Genomic DNA, 22,903 nt, shown 5'->3' with positions numbered 1-22,903 from the left:
CTGGAAGAGCTGAAACAGGAAACTTGCATGGCTTGTCTGAGGTGAATGAGGAAAAATGCACACAACTCCCAACTCTCAAACCCAATCTTCAGCCACAGATGACCATGACTAAATTTATGAATGGAAACTGAGCCTGAGACCAAAAAGTTACTTGGTTCTTCTAACTCAAACAAGAAACAAGGGTGTGAGAAATCGTTGTTACTGCACAAATTGATGAATCGATAAGACCAGATTCCCAGAGTTATTAATGGAAAGAGGCCCCTTAATAAAACCCAGATGGGTACAAAGTGGACAGTGGCACAGAGCAGGCTGTAACCCAGGGACCACTGGGAACACTGAAACCAAATACGTGGCACAGCAACATCCCAAAGAAACTTCCAAAATGCCAAGGGGCATTTCTGAGCGGCAAGGGTTTCTACAGAGACCCCTGCACTAACAAACATTTCCCTCACACTGTAGCATGGGGAGTCCAGCTGCATGGAGTCTCCTGGGTTGCTCCATTACCAGGAGGCCTGGCAGAGCCATGGGAAGCAGAGGCTGTTGGAGGCCGGCTGCTCTACAGCTGAACCAGGGCCTGCTCAGCAACCTGTCAGCCTGGGTTTCTGGTGGTGGCCATGAGACTTGAATAGCAAGACACTGATAGAAAGGGTCTTCATTTCTGCAATACGGCTATTCTTATGCTTACCGTTTAACTTCGCATGCTTTGCATTTTAACGCAGCAACAATTAGAAATATCACTTGTTAACCACTGTGTGTAGACATACTGTCTCAAGAAGACTACCCTGGATTTGGAGAAGTTCTTCATGACTTCTTTGCCTCAGTCTTTGCTGGCAAATGCTCTGACCACACCACCCAAGTCTTGGAAGGCAGACGCAGGGACTGTGAAAATGAAGACCTTAGACCCACTGTAGGAGAGGATCTGGTTCAAGACCATCTTAAGAACCTAATCGTACACAAGTCCATGGGACCTGATGAAATCCATCTGTGGGTCCTGAAGGAGCTGGCGAATGAAGTTGCTAAGCCACTGGCCATCATACTGGAAAAACTATGTCAGTCAGGTGAAGTTCCCAATGACTGGAAAAAGGGAAATATAACCTCCATTTTCAAGAAGGGGAAAACGGATGACCCAGGGAATTACAGACCAGTCAGTCTCACCTCTGTGCCTGGCAAAATCTTGGAGCAGATTCTCCTGGAAGGCATGCTAAGGCACATGAAAAACAACAAGGTGGTTGGTGACAGCCAGCATGGCTTCACTAAGGGGAAATCCTGCCTGACCAATTTGGTGGCCTTCTATGATGGAGCTACAAAACTGATGGACGGGGTAGAGCAGTTGATGTCATCTACCTGGACTTGTGTAAAGCGTTCAACACTGTCCCACACGACATCCTTGTCTCTAAACTGGAGAGACATCAATTTGATAGGTGGACCACTCGGTGGATAAAGAACTGGCTGGACGGCTGCACACAAAGAGTTGTGGTCAATGGCTCAATGTCTGGCTGGTAACGAGTGGTGTCCCTCAGAGATCGGTGTTGGGACCGGTCTTGTTCAACATCTTTGTCGGTGACATGGACAGTGGGATTGAGTGCGCCCTCAGCAAGTTTGCCGATGACACCAAGCTGTGTGGTTCGGTTGATACACTGGAGGGAAGGAATGCCATCCAGAGGGACCTCGACACGCTTGTGAGGTGGGCTGATGCCAACCTCATGAAGTTTAACCATGACAAGTGCAAGGTCCTACACCTGGGTCAGAGCAATCCCAGGCACAGCTACAGGTTGGGCAGAGAAGAGATTCAGAGCAGCCCTGCAGAGAAGGACTTGGGGGTGTTGGTCAATGAGAAACTGAACATGAGCCAGCTGCAGTGTGCACTCGCAGCCCAGAAAGCCAACCGTATCCTGGGTTGTATCAAAAGGAGTGTGACCAGCAGGTCGAAGGAGGTGATCCTGCCCCTCTACTCTGCTCTCGTGAGACCTCACTTGGAGTATTGTGTGCAGTTCTGGTGTCCTCAACATAAAAAGGACATGGAGGTGTTGGAACAAGTCCAGAGGAGGGCCACAAGGATGATCAGGGGACTGGAGCACCTCCCGTATGAAGACAGGCTGAGAAAGTTGGGGCTGTTCAGCCTGGAGAAGAGAAGTCTGCGTGGAGACCTCATAGCAGCCTTCCAGTATCTGAAGGGGGCCTGTAAGGATGCTGGGCAGGGACTCTTCATTAGGGACTCTTAACTGTAGTGATAGGACAAGGGATAACGGGTTAAAACTTAAACAGGGGAAGTTTAGATTGGATATAAGGAACAAGTTCTTTACTGTGAGGGTGGTGAGGCACTGGAATGGGTTGCCCAAGGAAGTTGTGAATTCTCCATCCCTGGTGGTGTTCAAGGCCAGGTTGGGCAGAGCCTTGGGTGACATGGTTTAGTGTGAGGTGTCCCTGCCCATGGCAGGGGGGTTGGAACTAGGTGATCTGAAGGTCCTTTCCAACCCTAACTATTCTATGATTCTATGACTGGGATTTCACAGGAGGCTATTTCTATGGGCAAAGACAGAAATGAAGATTGACCTCCCTTGGGCATGGTTATCTACTCTATGGAGATGCAGTGACTGCCCTTAGGGCACGCTTGTAAAAGCCTTTGAAGAATAAGAGCACATAATTCTGTTTCAACCACCACCAGTTTCATAGGCAAGGCATAGCACCCAAGCACATGCTTCACAGAAGGAAAAGCAATGCACAAATGCGCTGGGATAACAACACTATGGACACTGTGGTATCTAAGGATCTTTCCCTTATATTGTCCAGTCATATTCGCATTGCAAAGATCTTTGTTAGCTCCCACAGATGGGAAGTTTGGGACTTCAGATAAGGGCACATGGCTCATTTGGTGTCATGCTGACCTCTTGGTTTTGTCCATGAGGTGGGCACTTCCAGTTTTCCTGAGGTAGCAGATAGAGAGGTCTTTGTTTCATACCTTTAGGAAAAACAAAAGTGAAGAAAAATGAACCAGGCAGGCAGATGTGTTGGAGTTTCCCAGAAAAACACAAACACACTTGATGCAAAACACGTCTCTGAAATATTCCACTGGGACAGACAGCACCAGAGCCTCCAAAAGCAAACCTCACCCTCTCAGAATCACCCTGAAGAACAGTTACAGAACTATTGTGGCAATCTACAACACAGTTAATCAGAGAGGCATGACTTTTTATAAATAAATGGCCAGGCGCCTTTCTCTCCAGGGCCCTGAACTTCAGGCAGAACAGATGTTGCTTGTCCATAATCTGCAGCAGGTCAAGGCAGAGGAACTTCATGTGCTGTGCCATAACAGCACACAGTACTGACAGCAGGGAAGACAGTGCTGCTTATAGCGAGGCATTCATAGAATTTATGTGCAGAAAGTATTTATCAGATGACAAATATACCCACTCTTTCTGTTGTTCTGCCAGCTTTTCTGCCAAGCATTTTACCAGGACAGGGTCCACTTTGGAGTCAAACTTGTTGGCAAACCAGTGTCCATATTTCAGAAGCCATCTTAATTCTGCAGCCCCATAGATGCAGACACTGCGAAGGTGGGTACCAGTGCAGGGGGGATACAAATGTTCTTCGAGATAATTCCATTTCACCAGACGAGTTTTGCTTTGTAGGTCTGTTATGTCCTGGGCCGACCTTGGAACTTCCCCAGGGACCCCGGGAACACGTACAAGAGTGGCCCAGAAATGTTCATCTGGAGAGTATGTATCCCTTGACCACTCAAAAAAATCCTTTGCAAGAGAGCTTCTAAGAGTATATTGAATAAATTCTCTGCTTAAAACAAAATAAGCACTGCCTACAAATACCTCGATATTATGAGGTGGCAGATCCTTGGAAATGTTGGTTTTTACAGGCATCTGCACATATTCATAAGGCACTTTCATAAGTTCATAGTGATAAGTAAATCGTTCTTTTTTGCTACTGCTCGGCTTTATAGTTTCCAGCATGTTTCCTCCACGGAGTTTCTTCAGTTCAACCACCAACTCAAAATTTGACCTCAAAGGGAAATCTTGGCCACACAAATTAATAACATACTTCCAGGGAACTGGAGACTCCATCAAATCAGACAAACAATTGAAGTCAGCTTGCAGCCGTGAAATATGTGCATAGTCCACTGTCTCCAATTTCGATGCAATGAAAATATTGGGGAAACATTTAGCTAGATTGTTCACAGCAGATTTGAAACTTTTTGCTGCTTTTTGGTCATAATGGATGCAGTAAATATTTTGATGACTGTACAGTGAATGTATGAGTCTTTCTACCATTACTGCATCTTTGTGAACAACCAAAGAGTAGGCAATTGGAAAACTCTCCTCCTCTGGAGAAACAGGTTTTAGGTCATATTTCCTAAGAGAACGATACACATGGCAAGCACTTGTCATTGCGACAACATCTTCATCAGTTAAATCTATTATCTCCTTTCTTCTTATCTCTAAACTCTTGCCAATTTCATGGGGATCTTGTTCAAATATAGACGAGCAATTAATTTCATACTGGAACTCATTTCTTAGGTAGGAATACCTGTTCCTAACATAAGAAGAAGTGCTTAAGAAGGGCTCAACCAAATAAATGCCCTTAAAAGGAAGAAAGTGCCTTTCAACATGGAGGAGTTTCAGCAGTGCTATCAGCCACCCCGTAACACACAGGATCAGGATCTTCCTTCGTGAGGGACATTTGCAGGGACACTTGTGTCTCTTCATCCTGTAAGTAAACACAGACGTGATGGTATTTTAAATCAGAAGCAAAGCATCAGAGGTAGTTCCAGATTCTAACAAAGCCATGTGCACTCTGGTCTGTCTACGGGATAAACAACATCCTAGCAGGACAGACCACTGGAAATACACAGTTTCTTCTTAATCATCATGTTAATTGAGAGTCAGACTTTACCATAGTAAGTCAAAGATTTCATTTGCCTGAATTAGCTGACTGAAGGCAATAAACCAACTTGGATTTCAGATAATTTCCAGCTAAACAACAGTGTTGGAACAAGACTCCCACTGTTTATTTTCCAAACCTTTTTTTTTAATTTCTTATGAGTCACGAACTGAAGTACAGCAACCCCTGCATTGGCAGAAACATGACTGTCCTCCAAGTGAGTAGGAAGGATTGTTTACTTTCCCGAGTAACTCCAGGGGATTCAATGGGAGCAGCAAGGGGAGCTCTTGTGAGTCTGCAAAGAATGCATGCTTAAGGGTAGATATTAGTATTTTAAACAGAAAACTTTAGAATTCAGTTAGAGCATCCTCATTGTCTCCAACACTGGAGCTGGCCTGTGAAGATGTCCAAGGGGAAACCAGTTTCCTTCCTGTCCTCTCCCCAAAGGGTCTGACAAGCCCAACATCCTCCCTCTGTCCAGATTTGTTCTGGAAAACATTGCTAACCTACCCTGAACAGAGAGATGGATGAAGACTTCCATACACTGGAATCACTACATAATGTAACCTTTGAGGGCAGGAAGGGTAGTAATGAGAAATAGCACAGCCACCTCGTTCTCTCCCGTGTGACACATTCTCAGATTCAACTGCAAAAACGCACACAGCCCTTTTTTATGCAGCAGGGTATTTAGTTACATTTCTGTATAGCAACTTAACAGTTGAGGTGTTACCACAATAAAAACTAAACACAGTGATCATCTTTCCATATAGCTTTACCAGCTGAGTGCAAGCAGCACTGTAGCGATTCTCAAATTAAAATTAGACCGGAGCCCACACTCATGTGCAGCACTAAACTTAGCTCTGATTAGCTTAAACTAACTCTACTTTGCCTCTAGATTGAACAGCTCACAGTATTTTCTCTTGAGAAGAAGTTGTTCCGGAATGCTTCAGAGTGAATAAAATGGTGGGGTCACCAGAAGTTGCTCAGATGTCTGCAGATCCCATTGTAAAATTAAGTATAGAGATGCACATGCAACACTTGCTGCAAGACTAACTCAGGCATCTTTACCATTCCCACCAATGTCAGGTCTTGCAAGCTGTAGCTTCAGTTAAAATGCAGCCTGTTAAGGTACAGCTGCTTCATTATTATGTTCTCCTTGACTTTCCCTGTGCATCTTTCTCTTTGATATTTCTCTTCTGGGGGCAACAGGGAGGATAAGGAAATGCCACATCCCTATCTCACCTGGGGGCACCAGGTGTAGACCAGGAAAGGAAGCAGGGTAAGCCAACACCTACCTATGTTGCAGAAGGCAGCTCAGCAGGTCTCTACAGGTTTTACAAGCAACCTCCAGGTACAAACAAAGAGAAAAACAGACCTATCCCCCCACAAAGCCAAGAAATCCCACCTTCTCCCTTGGCCAGCAGGTGTTTTCCTTCACTTCTTTTCCAAACTAATCCCAGCTCGATGTCTAATCCAGGTGTCCCCTTTACGTGTATCCTTCCTGTACCTATGTTCCTGGAGAAAAGTCACTCTCAGAAGCTGCCTCTAACCAAATCCAGGTTTCCAGCCATGTGCTGGAAGCCCTGCAGAGAGAAACACAGCTAATCTGCCCCTGTTTTTTCTTTGGAGTGAGAAGACCTGTGTGGTAAGACCTCCTTGTGAAGCCCGCTCTGTGCCTTTGCCTGGTGGTCTCCCTAGTTACCAAGGACAAACCTTACCACTCCTGGCTGAACAGGGCTCACCTCATTCAGGGACCAAATCTTCCTTTTCCCTCTGCCTTCTTCCCAAAGGCAAAAAGAGAGCCAGGACAAACAAAAGGGAGTGCAAAGGGAAAGCACATCCTCCACTGCTCCAAACCGCTCTATCTATGGTAACCCTGGCCAGCTTCCACCCAGTGCCAAATATTCTGTTGCTAGGCAAAACAACAAAAACGCTATAGCGCCACACCTCCCTGCCTGAAACTAGTAATCCAGACTGCTGGAGCCCAGTGTGGTCTGGACTTGGACCAGGGTGTGCAAGAAATCACCTGCACAGCACTGAGGACTTGCTCTTTGCAGGTGATGAGCAAAGGATCCACACTGAGTTACCTGAACATTCCTAAGGTTGTTGGCACTGCCAACCGAAAGACACTATTATGCCATAAAAGGAGGTCAAGAAATCCAGAATATTTGAGCATGGCTCAAATTTCCTGTGGAGGAAGGAATTAAGGATCATCGGTGAGAAATGTCAGCTCCTCCACCAAATCCCATGTTTAGGGAGGATCTCCCACTGATCTGGGCCAGCATCCGGTCAGATGAGAGGATCAGGAGCCAGCAATTACATCCCCCACTCCATCCGTTTGCTTTGTTGTGGTTTGGTTTTGGTTTGGTTTTTTATAACACACATTATATCACCATCACCAGCAGTGGTCCACACAGAATCAGGCCACATGTGATCCCAACCACTCCTAGGCACATCTTAAGGAACATCTGTCCAGAAGCGTAGTTAACCACTACCTATATCCTGCTGTTGCTCCTGCTCCATCTGTATTAAATTCATACTTTCTTGTTGTAACTGCCAATGCAATCCACAGCCAGGCTTGGTACATTAATACGAGGGCAACAGCCTTGCTCTTTAGGCACACGTCATTTGCCTTTAAACAGTATAAAGTTAGTCCCTACAAAAGACTGAGGTTTCATGAGGTACAGTATAAGACCAGGGAATAAAATCCTGTGGGACATAAGAGCTACCACAAATCTCATCAGGTTTTGATTCAAGCGCCAAACTCCTATTTCTTACCACATGCAGCATTCAAAGCCCCTCCTAGGCATAGCAATGTACTGTACTTGCAGTCTTCTTTGGAGGAGGAAATGAATGACATGTGGCAGACAGCAACAGGCACCTAGAATCACCTGAAACACCCATCTAGGTAGCACTGACCAGATGCCACCTCTGGTTATCTTGCTCATGAGTATTCTTTTTCTCCAGGGCTACCATAGTATAGACAGAACCGAGGTTCCATTTTTTTTCACAAAGACTTTATACTAGGAAGGAAGCTTGGCATTGCCATTGTGCCTGGTTTTGTAAATTGTTTGCATTTTCTCTTTTACATGCAAGAAGACTCCCGAGAAAATTAATGGAAATCGATCTCATCTTGCAACCAACACATACTACACAGCTGGGCTATACAGACCACATACACAGCATTTAACCTGGTCAGGGTGCTTACTGGCTGGCATACAAAGTACTGAATGATTCAGAGAAAGTAAATGGGTGTTTTTATTTATCCTTTGCTTCTGTAAAGCAAGGGATGTTCTGATTAAAAAGACATGCAACAAATAGAAGGGAAACACATTTGTGTTGTGTAACAAAACACGCTATTACACAACACAATTGTAGTTTGTAATAAGGTATCTTAAAGACCTTGAGCTCAGCAAGATTCAAAAAGAAATTAGGCAATCAGCTGGTTATTGAGAGTTTCCAGAGTTGCCTTTGCCGATACATAAATATGGACAGAAAGCTGAATTCCCTGGAACCACAACATCAGGAAATTACCAGCTGCCAAGACTTCTGACAGGAAATTTTTACCAATAAAAAAGTTTCTTGTGACCATCGCTCTGTTCTCTGAATCTGCTTTTATCTACTGCTGGACCAGAAGAGGGATTGCTGGTTAGATCCATGACAGCAACACTTGTATCCCACCCAGAAAACAGCTGGGGTTTCCACTGATGTATTTCACTGCCTGTTTTTCATAGTTTTCTCCCTGCAAGAAGAGCTGTTTTGGGCAGTTTTACACCTTCAAACACTTAGCATAGTTTGCTTTTGGCAACTCAGCAAGCTGAGCAATGACGCAAAAGAAGGAACAAGGTGGTGGGAGAATTTCACACCCTTCTAAAAAGTTGAGCCGCAGATCAAGTCGTCCTTCCGCTGAACTCTGTGCTGCATTAGCCAGCAGGACAAACCCTCCCAGGAGAACAGGGCAGAGGCTGACCTGTGTCACTCTCCAATTGAGGTTCTCAGACCTCACCTCCAAGGCAGTCTTCAGCCAGGCTCTGCTGTCTGTGTGATGTTGCACTTGCAGGAGGACCAGAAAATAACATGGCACTCTTCAAATGGGCAGCGGAGCTCCACTCCTTGCTCTGTGTTTCAACCCAGTGTGCATGTCTTATCTATAAGAAGGCTGCAGAAGAATTCTGCAGCTCTCCTGTGGCTCACACAGCACTCATAAAACCCTACAAAACCCACAGAATCAGAGGATAAGCTTTCTCCCTTGTGTACTCAAAGTGTTGAAAGTTATGAACCAAGCTATGGCCAGCTAAAGGAAGCGCTAGAAAAGAAGACCAAGCTGAAGGAAAAAATGTGCTAGAAAATGCACGTAAGGATATATACTACAATTACCCATTGGTTTCTATTGACTTGAGGCAACTGGGGGAGAGAGAGAGAATAGAGAAATAAGAACAGAGGAAATAACACATATTTGACTATGGACATTTGTATATGTATTATGAGTAACACAGCAAAAGTTCGGGGAAGTGAAGTATGGTCTGATCACAGGGAATACCTGTGAAGACTGATGCCTCAATGGTCACTTCCAGCTGCTATCAGCCAGATGTGCAGAACTTTATCTTCCTGAGAAAAGCTGCTGCTCCTGTTGGCAATCCATAAAGATAAATCAACAGCCAGCGAAGCTGCAGAGTACCCAAAAGTGTACAAACCCCTACAGTGGGCACGTTACAGGCATGAAAAGCAGTGTTTGCACCTGTACACTATCCATAGGCAACATGCTTGGACAAATCACCTGAGCTCATACTGTCACGGAATTAAAAGTAAAGTGTACCTATAATGGCCAGAGAAGCAATTTGAACCAGTAGATATTTCTCTTGGCTTTTACAATACAGATTACAACAACACAGAAATGTTGAATTCCTACTGAAAGGCTGTAATTGCTTGAAATGTTAAATCTTGCAAGGTGAAACCAAAGGAAAGGCTCATTAAGGCTCATTAATTAAAGCCTGGTTCTAGGGCTTCTTTTGGGAGGGTGGGAAAAAACCCCAAAAACAATTCTAATTATAGCTCCACTGACTGAAATAATTTCTACAAACCACCAGGCACTTACCCTGTGGACTTCCCCAAGCGTATCCTTGAAGCATTGCTAGTCTGGAGTTTTTGCGAGCAGACTGCAGCATGTCATACTTGTATTCAACTAGGCACCTCTCTATTGGAAGGAAGCAACACCCACAGCACCCCATTCCTTCTCCTCTCCTTCCCACATGGACCTCAGTGCAGCCTGGGCTGTGGGACTTTGCTGTTGGGTGTTGAGAGGGGAATGGGGCAGATCCATCATGAGAGCCTGGGACTTTCTCCCATGCCTGCCCTTCCCCTTCCCACCCCTCTGGGAGTCACCCCAGCTCCTGCAAACAGGAATCAAGGTGAGTTTTCACAGCCAAGGAAGGCAGGAGCCCTAGATCTTCACCGTGCATAGGTCTTCTGTCCAGATCCTCCCTGAGTTATACAGCCCCTGCATAAACCCTGGCTCTCAGGGATATCCTCCTCTCCTTTCTCTGCACTGAAGAAGAGTAATTGTGGTGGGTGACTCCCTTCTGAGGGGCACAGAAGGGCCCATTTGTCGACCTGATCCATGCCACAGGGAAGTCTGCTGCCTACCTGGGGCTCAGATTAGAGATGTTAAAAGGAAACTCCCTGATCTGGTGCAGCCCTCTGACTACTATTCACTGCTGTTTTTTCAGATTGGCAGTGACGAAATTATTACAAGGAGGGCAAGGGCAATGAAGAGAGACTTCAGGGCCCTGGGACAGCTGGTTAGAGGGTCTGGAGCGCAAGTGGTGTTTGCCTCCATACCTGTTAGAAGCAAGGGTGAAGAGATAAATAGGAAGAGTCTGCAGATTAATGTATGGCTACATGACTGGTGCCAAAGGCAGGGGTTTGGGTTTTTCAATCATGGGCTGCTATATGAGACACCTGGTTTGCTGGTGGCAGGTGGGATACACCAGTCCCAGAGGGGGAAAAGGTTTTTGGGGCAGGAGTTAGCAGGGCTCATTGACAGGGCTTTAAACTAGATATGAAGGGGGGGAGATAACTGGGCCTGTTAGGGACAAGCCCAAGAGAAACATGGTAGGGCTTGAAGGATGGCCGACTAGGGAGGACTCTCAATGTATTGTTTCATTTGAGGGAAAGAGTAGTTGTATAGACCCTGTCCCACAGGGGAAAAAGGTACCAGGGCAAGAGTTAGCAGAGCTCACTCACAGAGCTTTAGGTTAGATTCAAAGTGCGAGGGGGTTGTAGCTGGGTTTGAACTAGTGGGGCATTGTTCTAGTGTTAATGAAGACCAGAAGACCTCCCGCCTCCCAAGGGTGCCAGTAGCGTGCTCAGCTCGCTCCCTGAAATGCCTGTACACCAATGCACGCAGCATGGGGAATAAACAGGAGGAGTTAGAAGTCTGTGTATGGTCTAAAGGTTATGATCTGGTGGCAATTACAGAGACATGGTGGGACAGCTCACATGACTGGAATGTGGTTATGGATGGCTATGTCCTTTTTGGGAAAGATAGATCAGCAAAGCGAGGTGGTGGAGGTGCTCTTTATGTGAGAGAGAGACTGGAATGTATTGAGTTCTGTCCAGAGGCAGATGAGGAGCAAGTGGAAAGTCTGTGGGTGCGAATTAAGGGACAGGCTGGTACGGGTGATACAGTTGTGTGGGTCTATTATAGACCTCCTGATCAGGATGAAGGAGTTGATGAGGCTTTCTACAGGCAACTGGAAGCAGCCTCACGACTACAGGCCTTGGTCCTCATGGGGGATTTTAGCTACCCCAATATTTGCTGGAAGACTTACACAGCCAGTCATTCACAGTCTAGGAGGCTCCTCCAGTGCATTGATGATAACTTCTTAATGCAAATGGTGGACAAACCAACTAGGAGAGGAGCGCTGCTGGATCTAGTACTCACCAACAAGGAGGGTCTGGTTGAAGCGGTGATGGTCAATGGCAGCCTGGGCTGCAGTGACCATGAGATGGTGGAGTTTGGGATCTTGTGTGGGAGGAATAGAATACCTAGCAAGGCCACAATTCTGGATTTCCGAAGGGCAAACTTTGGCCTCTTCAATCAATTGCTAAGGGAAGTATCATGGCAAAGGGTACTAGGTGGTAAAGGGGCTCAAGATAGTTGGTCAGCATTCAAGGACCACTTCTTCAAAGCTCAGGATCAGAGTGTCCCAATGAGTGGGAAGTCAAGTAGGGGAGCCAGGAGACCAGCATGGTTAAACAAGGAACTGCTGGGCAAACTCATACGGAAAAAGAATCTATGGATTATGGAAGGAGGGGCTGGCCACTTGGGAGGAATATAGGACAGCTGTTAGAGGATGTAGGGAAGCAATTAGGACAGCTAAGGCCTCCTTGGAACTTAATCTTGCAAGTCGGGTCAAGGACAATAGAAAGGGCTTCTTCAAATACACAGCGGATAAAACTAACACAAGAGGCAATATAGGCCCACTGCTGAATGAGGTGGGTGCCCTGGAGACAAAGGATATAAAGAAGGCAGAGGTGTTGAATGCCTTCTTTGCCTCTGTCTTTATTCCTGCAGACTCTCCCTGGGGGACCCAGATTCCTATAGCCCCAGAAGGAGTTGGGATAAAGGAGGAGTTTGCTTTGGTAGATGAGGATTGGGTTAGGGATCAGTTAAGTAATCTGGACATCTATAAATCGATGGGTCCGGGTGGAATACACCCATGGGTGCTGAGGGAGCTGGCAGAGGTCATTGCTGAGCCACTCTCCATCATCTTTGGTAAGTCGTGGGAAACAGGTGAGGTGCCTGAGGATTGGAGGATGGCAAATGTCACGCCGGTCTATAAGAAGGGCAAGAAGGAGGACCCGGGTAATTATAGACCGGTCAGCCTTACCTCCATCCCTGGAAAGGTGATGGAACAACTTATTCTTGACACCATCTCTAGACATATCAAGGATGAGGGGGTCATTAAGAGCAGCCAACATGGTTTTACCAAGGGGAAGTCATGTTTGACCAACCTTACAGCCTTCTATGAGCAAGTAACTAGGTGGATGGATGATGGTAGAGCGGTAGATGTGGTTTTTCTTGATTTCAGTAAGGCATCTGATACTGTCTCCCACAGCATCCTCATAGATAAGCTAAGGAAGTGTGGGCTTGATGATCAGGTAGTGAGGTGGATCAAGAACTGGTTGGAAGGAAGAAGGCAGAGAGTTGTGGTCAATGGGGCAGAATCTAGCTGGAGGTCTGTGACTAGTGGAGTCCCTCAGGGGTCAGTGCTGGGACCAGTGCTGTTTAATATTTTCATCAACGACCTGGGTGAGGGAACTGAATGTACCCTCAGCAAGTTTGCTGATGATACTAAACTGGGAGGAGTGGCTGACACACCAGAGGGCTGTGTTGCCATTCAGGAGACCTGGACAGGTTGGAGAATTGGGCAGAGAGGAACTTGATGAAATTCAACAAGGGCAAGTGTAGAGTCTTGCATGTGGGGAAGAACAACCCCATGTACCAGTACAGGTTGGGGGCTGACCTGCTGGACAGTAGTGAAGGGGAAAGGGACCTGGGGGTCCTGGTGGATAGGAGGATGACCATGAGCCAGCAAAGTGCCCTTGTGGCCAAGAAGGCCAATGGCATCCTAGGGTGCATTAGAAAGGGTGTGGTTAGTAGGTCAAGAGAGGTTCTCCTCCCCCTCTACTCTGCCTTGGTGAGGCCGCATCTGGAATATTGTGTCCAGTTCTGGGCCCCTCAGTTCAAGAAGGACAGGGAATTGGTTGAAAGAGTCCAATGCAGAGCCACAAAGATGATTAAGGGAGTGGAACATCTCCCTTACGAGGAGAGGCTGAGGGAGCTGGGTCTCTTTAGCTTGGAGAAAAGGAGACTGAGGGGTGACCTCATCAATGTTTACAAATATGTAAAGGGTGAGTGTCAGGATGATGGAGCTGGGTTTTTTTCAGTGATGTCCAGTGATAGGACAAGGGGCAGTGTGTGTAAACTGGAGCATAGGAGGTTCCATGTGAACACCAGGAAAAATTTCTTTACTGTGAGAGTGACAGATCACTGGAACAGGTTGCCCAGGGGGGTTGTGGGGTCTCCTACACTGGAGATATTCAAGGCCCGCCTGGACAAGTTCCTGTGTGGTGTACTCTAGTTTACCCTGCTCTTGCAGGGGGGTTGGACTAGATGATCTTTTGAGGTCCCTTCCAACCCTTGGGATTCTGTGATTCTGTAATTTTGCTTAAAAAAAAAACGTGGATTTTACCCTCTGCATGCTGGCCAAGAATAAACACCTGCATCAGTCTGATTAACAGACCCATTATCTATTTGTCACATTAGAGTCTAAGTCACAGCTAGACTGTGAAGATTTCCATTGGAGAAATCTGCATTTCGCTTAGTTCGCCAGACTAAATATCTGAGGCCTCTCCACAGCTGGTGGAAAGACATAAGGAGCTGCAAAGGGCCATCAGTTTGTCCCAGAGCACAGGGTGCAAGATGGGCTGGATGAAGCATTCCCCAGGAAGTCACTGCCCCAACAAACAGGAGCCAGGACAAAAGCCCAGCATCATGAGCTCTGCCAGCTCCGCTTGCAATGATGTAGCCTTGGTGATGTGAAGCTTTCGGTGGGTAGCAGCATTGCACCTGACCCTGATCCTCTGCCAGCAGCACCAAGTATCTCCTCCCCGCCAGAGAGGTGCTCAGGAGCAGTGGAGAAAAGCCAGCCTGGAAGCTGCTCTGGTCAGCACAAGCCTGATCCCACCCAGAGAAACAAGCTCTTGCTCTGGCTGACCTCCAGTGGCTCATATCCACCAGGGTTACAGTGGATTCAGCTCTCTTTTAGGACACCCCTTTATAAAGGGTTAAGGAAGGATTTGAGCAACCCAGAGAAACAAACAGATTTCCTTCAGCAGTGCAGAGAAATTGGCAGGCTTTGGGCTCATGCTGCCGCTCTGAAGGCATGTTTCCACTTTACTAAGACCCTAATGAATTACATATGGAGAGCCCTGGATCCTTACAGAGCCCAGGGCTTTACTGCTGCTGCTCACATATTTATTTCTGCTGTTTGCATAAACCCAATGTATCTGGACTAACAGCAGCTCCCAGTCTGTGCAACATAGTGATGCCAATGTCAGGAATATGCAGCTACTTTCACCCTCAGCAAACCAAACTACCAACTCTCACACTTCTCTTGCTCTGCACAGCAAGTCTTACCTGCAGTCCACATAGTCAACAACCTCTTGCACCGCTGTTACCAGCAGTATATATCACCTATCATGAAAGCTGACTGCCTTGGGGCAAAATAGATAGTGGATCCCCCGGCACTGAAGAATCAGCCCCAACCCCTCCAGAAGACTCTGTTCTTATTTCTCAAATGACTAATCTATGGCTATTGGAAACAGCCTTCTTGGGAATAAAGCAATTTCCAAAAAGCTGTCTTTTAAAGTAATAGCTGCATTATTCAAGGTTATTTTTCTGTAACTCTAAAGTCAAAGACCTATGGGTATTTACATTTTAACATCTACTCTTTTTTCCTTCTTCCCACTTAGCAAAAGCTCCCATAGGGTAAACTCAACCATGAAGAATAGTGAAGGCTCAGACAAGATACTTTTAATAGAGACCATCTGTAACTAAAAAGTACCCAAGTAAGAGTTTGCTGTAGCTGGTCCAAAAAGGGGCAAATGTGCCATTGGCCTCATCAAAATCTATGGTCTTCTTTCAACCTTTCCTATGCACTGCGGAGGTGTTCCCAGTTTGTTTTCAGATCACACTGATTTATTAACAGCTTGTCAACCACTTTGAGACTACAAAGACTTTTGCAGCTCCCAGTACTTTATTCCCTTTCCTTTGTGTCTTTTCTGATGTAGCTTGTGCTCCGCTAAACATGAACACTTAAGTGATTAAAGGCAGAAGCTGCCAGGTGGATCTACAGAGCCTGTGAGCTCCCCAGATGCTGCCTGAAGGGTGGAGCTGTCATGAACCAGCCTGGTCCATCACAGGAAGACCAGAGCCTGGTGGAGCCAAGATGCATCAGAAGCCTTCCTGAAGGTATAAGTATGAAAATCCCACTTTGAAGGTTGGGTTTTATCAAGGGAGGCAGGAGGGATCTTTGCTCAGAGCAGGCTGATCTGACCCGTTAAGATGGAAAGGCACTCCAGGCAGCACTGAAAGCAACAGGTTCAGCAGCAGGACATGCAGGCAGGGGTACCCGAGTAAGCTTGTACCCTGCCTGCAACAGCAACAGCAAACATTGCAACTTCCCTGAGGAACACAAGGTATGTACCAGGCAATGTCCACTGGCCCCTCTCGTCTGCCCTCTGCCAGCCCTCCCTGAAGGACCTGTTGAGTAGATAGCAAAAGCTCAAGCTCAACCACTAACTACATTGAGCTACAGAAATACAAAAGCTGTGATCTCCCTTATGTGTAGCCCTATTGAATTTATACTACTTTTCTACTTTAGCATTACCCATCAAAGAGGTCTGTGACTCTCAACAGTTGCCATAAATGATTTTGGTGTCCTGCACAGATGGCCAGCTGGTGGGAATCATCTCATTCTCTGTCATCACACCTGCTTGTCACACCACACAACCAGCCTGAGAGTGGGTAACCCGAAGTGGGAAGTGACAAGACACACTGGCTGCTATCCGAATAAGGATTCTTGGAAAATTCAGGCTGTGAGTAGGCAGTACTCTCTCCCAGTGGATTGGAAATACATAGTACTCTATATGAACGCTGTCGTGGAGCAACCTGCTTGTGTGCTTGCCATAGAGCAAGAGTTTGATGAGAAGGACAAGTCTGAATGCAAGTCTGTGGAAGGAGAGAAAACAGAGAGAGCAGGTGCAGAGGAGCAGGAGTGCTTCTGCCCTACTATGTTGTTCTCTCCCCTATGGAGAAACCCTTCTGCCGATACACAGCACAAACCAGGCTCCTTGCATATCACTTAGGTTAAAAAAATAAAAAGGGAATAGGTCCTGAGAATAGGAGCAGCAGAACTGAGGCTGGAAAATAATTAAAGAGAAGAATGGAGAGAGGGATCAATGCATGTAAGTGCTTTCATGTCAGCAGCATTAACAACAACCAAAAAAGAAAATCAAAGAGAGCAGTAAAACAGGGGCTTTCTGTCACTTGTTACTTACCTCCCTCAGAGGCATTGGAGGCAAAAACAGTGTCTACGCCTTTCCTTGGAAACCAGGTCATGGTGTATTTGCAACCAACACTATTACCATATGATAGCAGGAGCTATGGGAACAATTCCCTCTCCTCCAGGCAAAAACACTCTGGGAAAAGTTCTCCCTGATAAAGTATCTCTGCCTAATACACACCCGCTCATACAGCAATGCAAATTTGGTCGAGTTGTTTGCAGGACCAACTCTGCAAACACAGTTAATTTCTTCTGGTTTTCTCTCTACACAAATCAAGTCAGTTCGTGGATCTCTAGGGAAGGTAGAGGGGACAGTGTTCCTGGGAAGCTAAGGAAGGAGGAAAGTAATGAAGTGATTGAGTTTTTTTGTCTGTCTGAATTAAACTTTTAACTCTACTTGTTTATTCAATGCTGCTAGCTGGGAAAGTTAATTTATTCATGTGCTAGTGTTTACTGCTGATAGCTGGTTAGTTCCATTGCAAAATTACCTACTGATAGGGATCATGCAGCTTCTGTAGGAGTAATTTTTATTGGCATTAAAGCTAGATCAGTTGATCCTATCGAGTTTGTCTGGTTTTCCACCCACTTTCCCTACACTGGAGCCTCAGCCCATGCCCCTGCAACAGAGCAGCACCCACTACCAGCCTCAGTCCACACAGCTCACTCTCTTGTTTTGGCCTGCCTAATGTAATACTTAGATTTCCTCTAAATGATGGGCAACTAAAGAGCTAAGTAACTACAATTACTTACATACTGCCTTATGGACCTCTAATTAAAACATGTGGAAAAATACGTCATTACTTCTAGGCCCAAGCCTAATTAAATTATAAGCCTGCCAATTTTAAGACTCTGAAGACTTAACACAGTGCCCTAAGGAAAAACAACAAAAATCTACAGTTTACCACAGCCTGTTTTGTGCTTCTGCAAGAGGAAAGGCAGCTTCTCACCACACTCATGGGAAACACAGGCTCTGCAAAGATTTGGCAATTATGGTTATCACATATGACTTTGTCCCAGTGCTTAACATGACTCCTCATTGCCTGGGATACATAGATCTGTGTTTCCTAACAGAACCTGCTCTGCTGACAGCAAGTTGTTTTGTTTGCCTGCCACTCAGTCTCAACTCTATCTTTAGAGAAGGCTGGATGCCTTTTTCTAGTTGCCTTCAGTACATCAGTGATCCCCACAACTGCAGTAAAATATCTGACATTAAATCCTGCATATCTATGTCCCACAGACAGATATGTCGAGGTAAAGGGAATCTATCTCTCTGATCTCTGGACAGGAAAAGAGGCAGGTGACTTCTGCAGGGTCACACAAGAAGACAGCAGCACATGAGAGAAGTGAACCTGGTTCCTCTGCATCCCTGACTAAACCTAACTGCTTTACAATAACTTTTGATGGAAGCTGTTCTGGTGGAGGCCTGGAAAGAAAAATCTCTCAGAAAATCCCTTGGTACATCCCAAACTATTTTGTCCTGCTAGTCAGAGGATCTGCAGCTCTGTTAAAGCAGGAACTCTGTGGAAAGTCCAGGGATAGTCGGCCATGGAAATTCTCAAGCCCAATTGCTTGTATGTTGAATGTTTAAATTCTCTGACTTCAAGAGATGGGAGTATCAATGTTTGGAAAGGACATAATGTACCATAAAGGCATAAGTCAAGACAAAAACAATGTAAATAAAAATATATAGTAAATTATTAAAAAAATAATTAAGAAAACCCAGCAAACACAACCAAACAAAACCAACCAGTAAACAGAGTTTACTCTCTTCTAATATGGAGCAATCTAGAGTTTAACAGCTTCATTCCAACTGATATGAGAGTTTAAAATAATACAACTACCACGGTGGAGAGAGGGTTAACCTTTACCCCCAGACTACCGCAAAACGTAAATATCAGCCCTGAAGGGCCAGCAGTTGTGTACATTGGCAAGGAGCAGCACTGTAAAATAGGGTGGAAGTTTCCTGTTAGACAGGGAGGCAGGAAAGACTGCACCACACTGCAGAAAAGCTCCCATTAACAGCTCAGAATATTCCTCCATTTCCTTCACCTCTCCACCACACTGTCTGCAGACTCCTGCCTGCAAGCCCCCACTGTAAATTACCCCCTTCCAGTCAAAGTCTTCACTGCCAAAGTCACCTTGTGAAATGATGATCAACAAGACCATTTCAAGTGGAGCTACAAACATACCTCCTGGGCTTTGCTGTGGTCTCTTCTCCTTGCAGAGCTCTTCAAGATGCTCTGTCCAAGATCAACCCAGGCACAACCAGCTTGATGGCCAAACAAAGTCCTGGTGACTGCTGCATCCTGCTGGGGTGCCCACAGCCTTCACCTTTACGGGTGCTTCAAGATCATATGGAGTCAGCTGTACAGAAGTGGCAGGGACAACATTACTCCTTGCACAGATTACAAAAGAAAAGAGGAAAATGTTAGCTGAAAAACAGGAAGCAGCTTGTGTGATAAGCTGCAGAAGCCATTATCTGTATAATAAACCTATACTTTTGTCTACTTGCATAGCATTTCAAAGTGCCATGATGGGGAGAAGAAAACACCATAAAAAGAAGAGATTACATCAAAGCAACCTAATTTCCTTCTACAGCAGTGTAAAGAGGACCTGGGGAGAGGCAGAAAAGTGCCAAAATGCAAGGAATCTCTCTCAAAAGCCTCACCAAGTTCAAAACTCACACAGTACTTCAGGTACTGAGGCTTCAGGTCTGGGAGGCTTTGTTCCCTTCACAGGTAAAATAGCTCTGCCAGAGAGCCAAGGCCCAAAATTTGGACTGCTGGTGTGACTCCCGTGGTCCTGGTGATGCTTTCTGAAACTCTGTTGAGACATGACACTCCACATTGCAAGTTCACCTATATGTAACTATCTCATGTGGCATACGATGTCTCTTATATGGCAAGAAATATATTTTGGTGCTATTTTACCTAAGCCTCCTGTGTGTGATGGTTACAAGGAAATTTGGGGAACTAAACAATGTACTGTTTGGCATATGTAGCATTCTCCTCCTCTCCACCTGCATTTTGACCACAGTGCTGTGCACACCAACCTCCTCCTCATCATCAACCTTCCAGCTCATATGGATTTACAAACCACACATCTCTGTACTATGGAGCTTGTTATCTGTGGTCTCTCCTCCAGTGTGGCAGGAGCAAGCTGATTTCATAGGCTCCAAAGAGAGGTCTGAGTGCTACAGATCCATGGGATCCTCCAGTCCTGCCTTAGCTCAATGTGCCCAGCACATCATTTTCATACAGTGGAAACAGTTTCTGAATTCCCTCAATATTTGGCACTCCCTGTATGCAAACGATGCAATGTAGCATGAGAGTAGCTGGGTTCACTTCACCCCTTTTCAGGGTGGTGGGAGGGGTACAGTGGTAGAAAATGTTAATTGATAAAATTATGTTGCAGAAATGAGCTTTTTGTGACTCATCTGCTGCATCTCTTAGTTCCTTTACGTATTTCCTGGGAGAATTCAAAAGCTGGAGTCACTGTATGACTCCAGATGCCTTCGTGTAGCTGTAACAGCTACACAAATGCCATAAGCTCCTGCTAGAGTTCTCTTAAGCATCATTTGTTGGCGAGACAAAACTCACTTCCTCAGCATGTATCAGGACAGCTCATGCTCCCTACCCACTTCCTACATGAAGTCACTTTGTCACGTAGGTACCCAGTAACCCCCAAGACTAATGGCCAAGCAGGTACATCAGCACCCCCCTGGCGCTCCACTCCCTGCTTTGATCAACAGCTAATGTGCTTACAAAATCCCCACATCGCCCTCTCCTGAAATCTTTCTGCTGATCTCTGAAAATGCTATGCTCTGCTCTGCCCCGTTGGTGGACACAAAGCCTCTTGAAATCATACTGTACATTGTGGATGCCTGCTGAGGCTCCCATCTGTATCTGGCCAGGCTAAGAGCTGCCAGGCTGACAAGATCCATGTGACAAAGAATCTCTAAATTTACCTGTTTGCTCTCAACCAACGTTTCAACATGTTCTGGGATTCCCTGAATCCTGTGCCTCAGCACTCAGTGTTTTCTTTTACCTAATGATGGCACATGACGGCACAAAGCTTCGACTCTGTGCTTTTTAATTTTAACTTTGGTTAATTCTTCCCAGCTTACCTGAACTGCTTCAGAGGAATTTCAGAGATCTGCTCTCAGCCACCAGGGCATTTTATGATGACCTATTGGCTGACTAGAATAATTTGCATATTAGGCCAGAAAATAGCATGCTCAGTATAGGCTGTCATCCACAAAATGTATACAGCCCAGTACACAAACAGGTTTAGTGCCTAGTCCCTTTCCTGCATTCCCAGTGTAATCCCAGCACAAGGGTTATGTCAATACAAGCAATTCAAACCTGAATGTACCCCCTATCACACCATTGCTGCTTTCCAAAAAGTTACAGACCTTAAGAATTGTTCATTTATAAGACTCATGTCAGAAAGCATTAGCCAGGGCTCTTAGTGATCTTCAAATGCTTTTACAGCTGGGTAGCATATAGAGGATACACAGGAACTGGAACAAAACCCATCAGTATCAGATGCGTAGGACCAAAACCCCCAGGTGCACAAATGCAGCACAATTTCACTTCCCTTTCTACAACCATCTCAGAAAAGCTATCTGCATGGAAGAACAGGCACATCAAACCCATCCGGCCCATGCAGTCCAGGAATTTGTCTCAAAGTACCTGAAAGCAGGTGGCTGGAAAGAGGAGGAAAAACATAACAAGTATCCTCCACCATCTTCTCCACATGTTCTTTCTTTTTCTATTCTCTCACAGCTCAGCAGCACCCAAAGCAGGTGGTTACAACTTTCTACTTCTCTTGAAATTTCGATTTCTTCCACCCGGTTGCTTTTGAACCCACATGAGTTTTATGGCATCCAGTAGAGTAGGGGCAGAGCCAAAACACTCTACAGCTGACCTGAGTATGGTGCACAAAACCCCACTTTCACTTGTTTCATTTTTTTGCCTTTCAGTGTCACTTGACTGTTGTAGTTCTTGTCTGAAAGAGTGCAAGAAGCTCTTTCTGTTCACCATGTCTGCTCCAATCACAAGTCTATCTACCATATCTACCCTTCAGCTGTTTCTCTCTCAGGCTATCAAACGCAAAAATATTATCATTAAGGAAATGTATTTATTTTGAAAGGTTGTTATGAGGGAAATTTGCCTAAGTCAAAATGAAACAAGCTGGTTTGTGAACTAGATCTCCGGAATAACTCAGAGGGTGTTAGTGGAGCAGATCCTCAAGTGGGACACAGTAAGTTAACCTCAAGGGAAGCTCACCTTAAGGTCTCCTTCCATAAGCCTCGCTCTAACACTATGAGCCTGTTCACTCTGTAATGAGAGAGAAGCTGCCACTGCCTCTCCTCGAGGAAAAAAATAAGTTTCTGACAGATCTTTGCTGTTCTGTGACTTTTTGTTTCCTCACAAGGAAAAAAGCCTCTTTCTTTCCATACTGAAGAAATAAGTAAATACACTTGGCACATTAAAACACGACTCCAGACTAACGGGTATGGTTTTAGCAATTTACTCAGAGACAAAAAACACCAACCAAAACACGACAGAGTTCAGCCAGCTCCACAACCACCTGGTTCCTGTTACCAAACCGCACGGTAAGTTGGTGTAACTGTTGCTCCCCAGGAAAAGCTCTTGGGGTTGCAGCAGCGGGGCACACCTTCTGCGAGCCGGGCTGCGGCCAGGCTGTGAGCCTTCACTTCCAACGCCGGTAGCCTCGTACCCGACCTACGGCCGCCAGTTTCTGCTCCCGACACGTAAAATTCCCCCGTCATTAACTTTCAAAGCGCACGGAGCGTTCTTACCGGAGCTCCCGCCAGCACCCACCTTCCTTGTCCTCCGGCCGCCGCTAGCTCCGCG

The 22,903-nt window shown here is 45.8% G+C and overlaps 1 protein-coding gene across 2 annotated transcripts; it reads right to left on the bottom strand.

Annotated features, from left to right (window-relative positions):
- Window positions 1-2,795: 2,795 nt before the first annotated feature.
- Window positions 2,796-22,903, bottom strand: GCNT4 (glucosaminyl (N-acetyl) transferase 4). 2 transcript variants are annotated; one of them, XM_062612395.1, is made up of 3 exons: window positions 22,871-22,903; window positions 19,211-19,413; window positions 2,796-4,716 (listed from the first exon to the last, which is right to left on the bottom strand). In XM_062612395.1, the coding sequence occupies exon 3, from the start codon at window positions 4,713-4,715 to the stop codon at window positions 3,348-3,350; it is 1,368 nt and encodes a 455-aa protein (XP_062468379.1). In that variant the 5' UTR covers window position 4,716; window positions 19,211-19,413; window positions 22,871-22,903; the 3' UTR covers window positions 2,796-3,347. The 2 variants fall into 2 exon arrangements, with proteins under 2 accessions (XP_062468379.1, XP_062468380.1); XM_062612396.1 differs by lacking the exons at window positions 19,211-19,413; window positions 22,871-22,903 and adding an exon at window positions 15,095-15,334.

The sequence above is a fragment of the Pezoporus occidentalis genome, unplaced genomic scaffold (genome assembly GCF_034315485.1).
Source record: "Pezoporus occidentalis ecotype Australia unplaced genomic scaffold, CSIRO_AGI_Poc_V1 ctg16, whole genome shotgun sequence".
Lineage (NCBI taxonomy): Eukaryota > Metazoa > Chordata > Aves > Psittaciformes > Psittacidae > Pezoporus > Pezoporus occidentalis.
This window is presented reverse-complemented; position numbering and strand designations above follow the sequence as displayed.

Bases quoted from the DNA above. Each gene is read 5' to 3' on its own strand.
- GCNT4 (XM_062612395.1), bottom strand. From the start codon at position 4,715: ATGAAGAGACACAAGTGTCCCTGCAAATGTCCCTCACGAAGGAAGATC.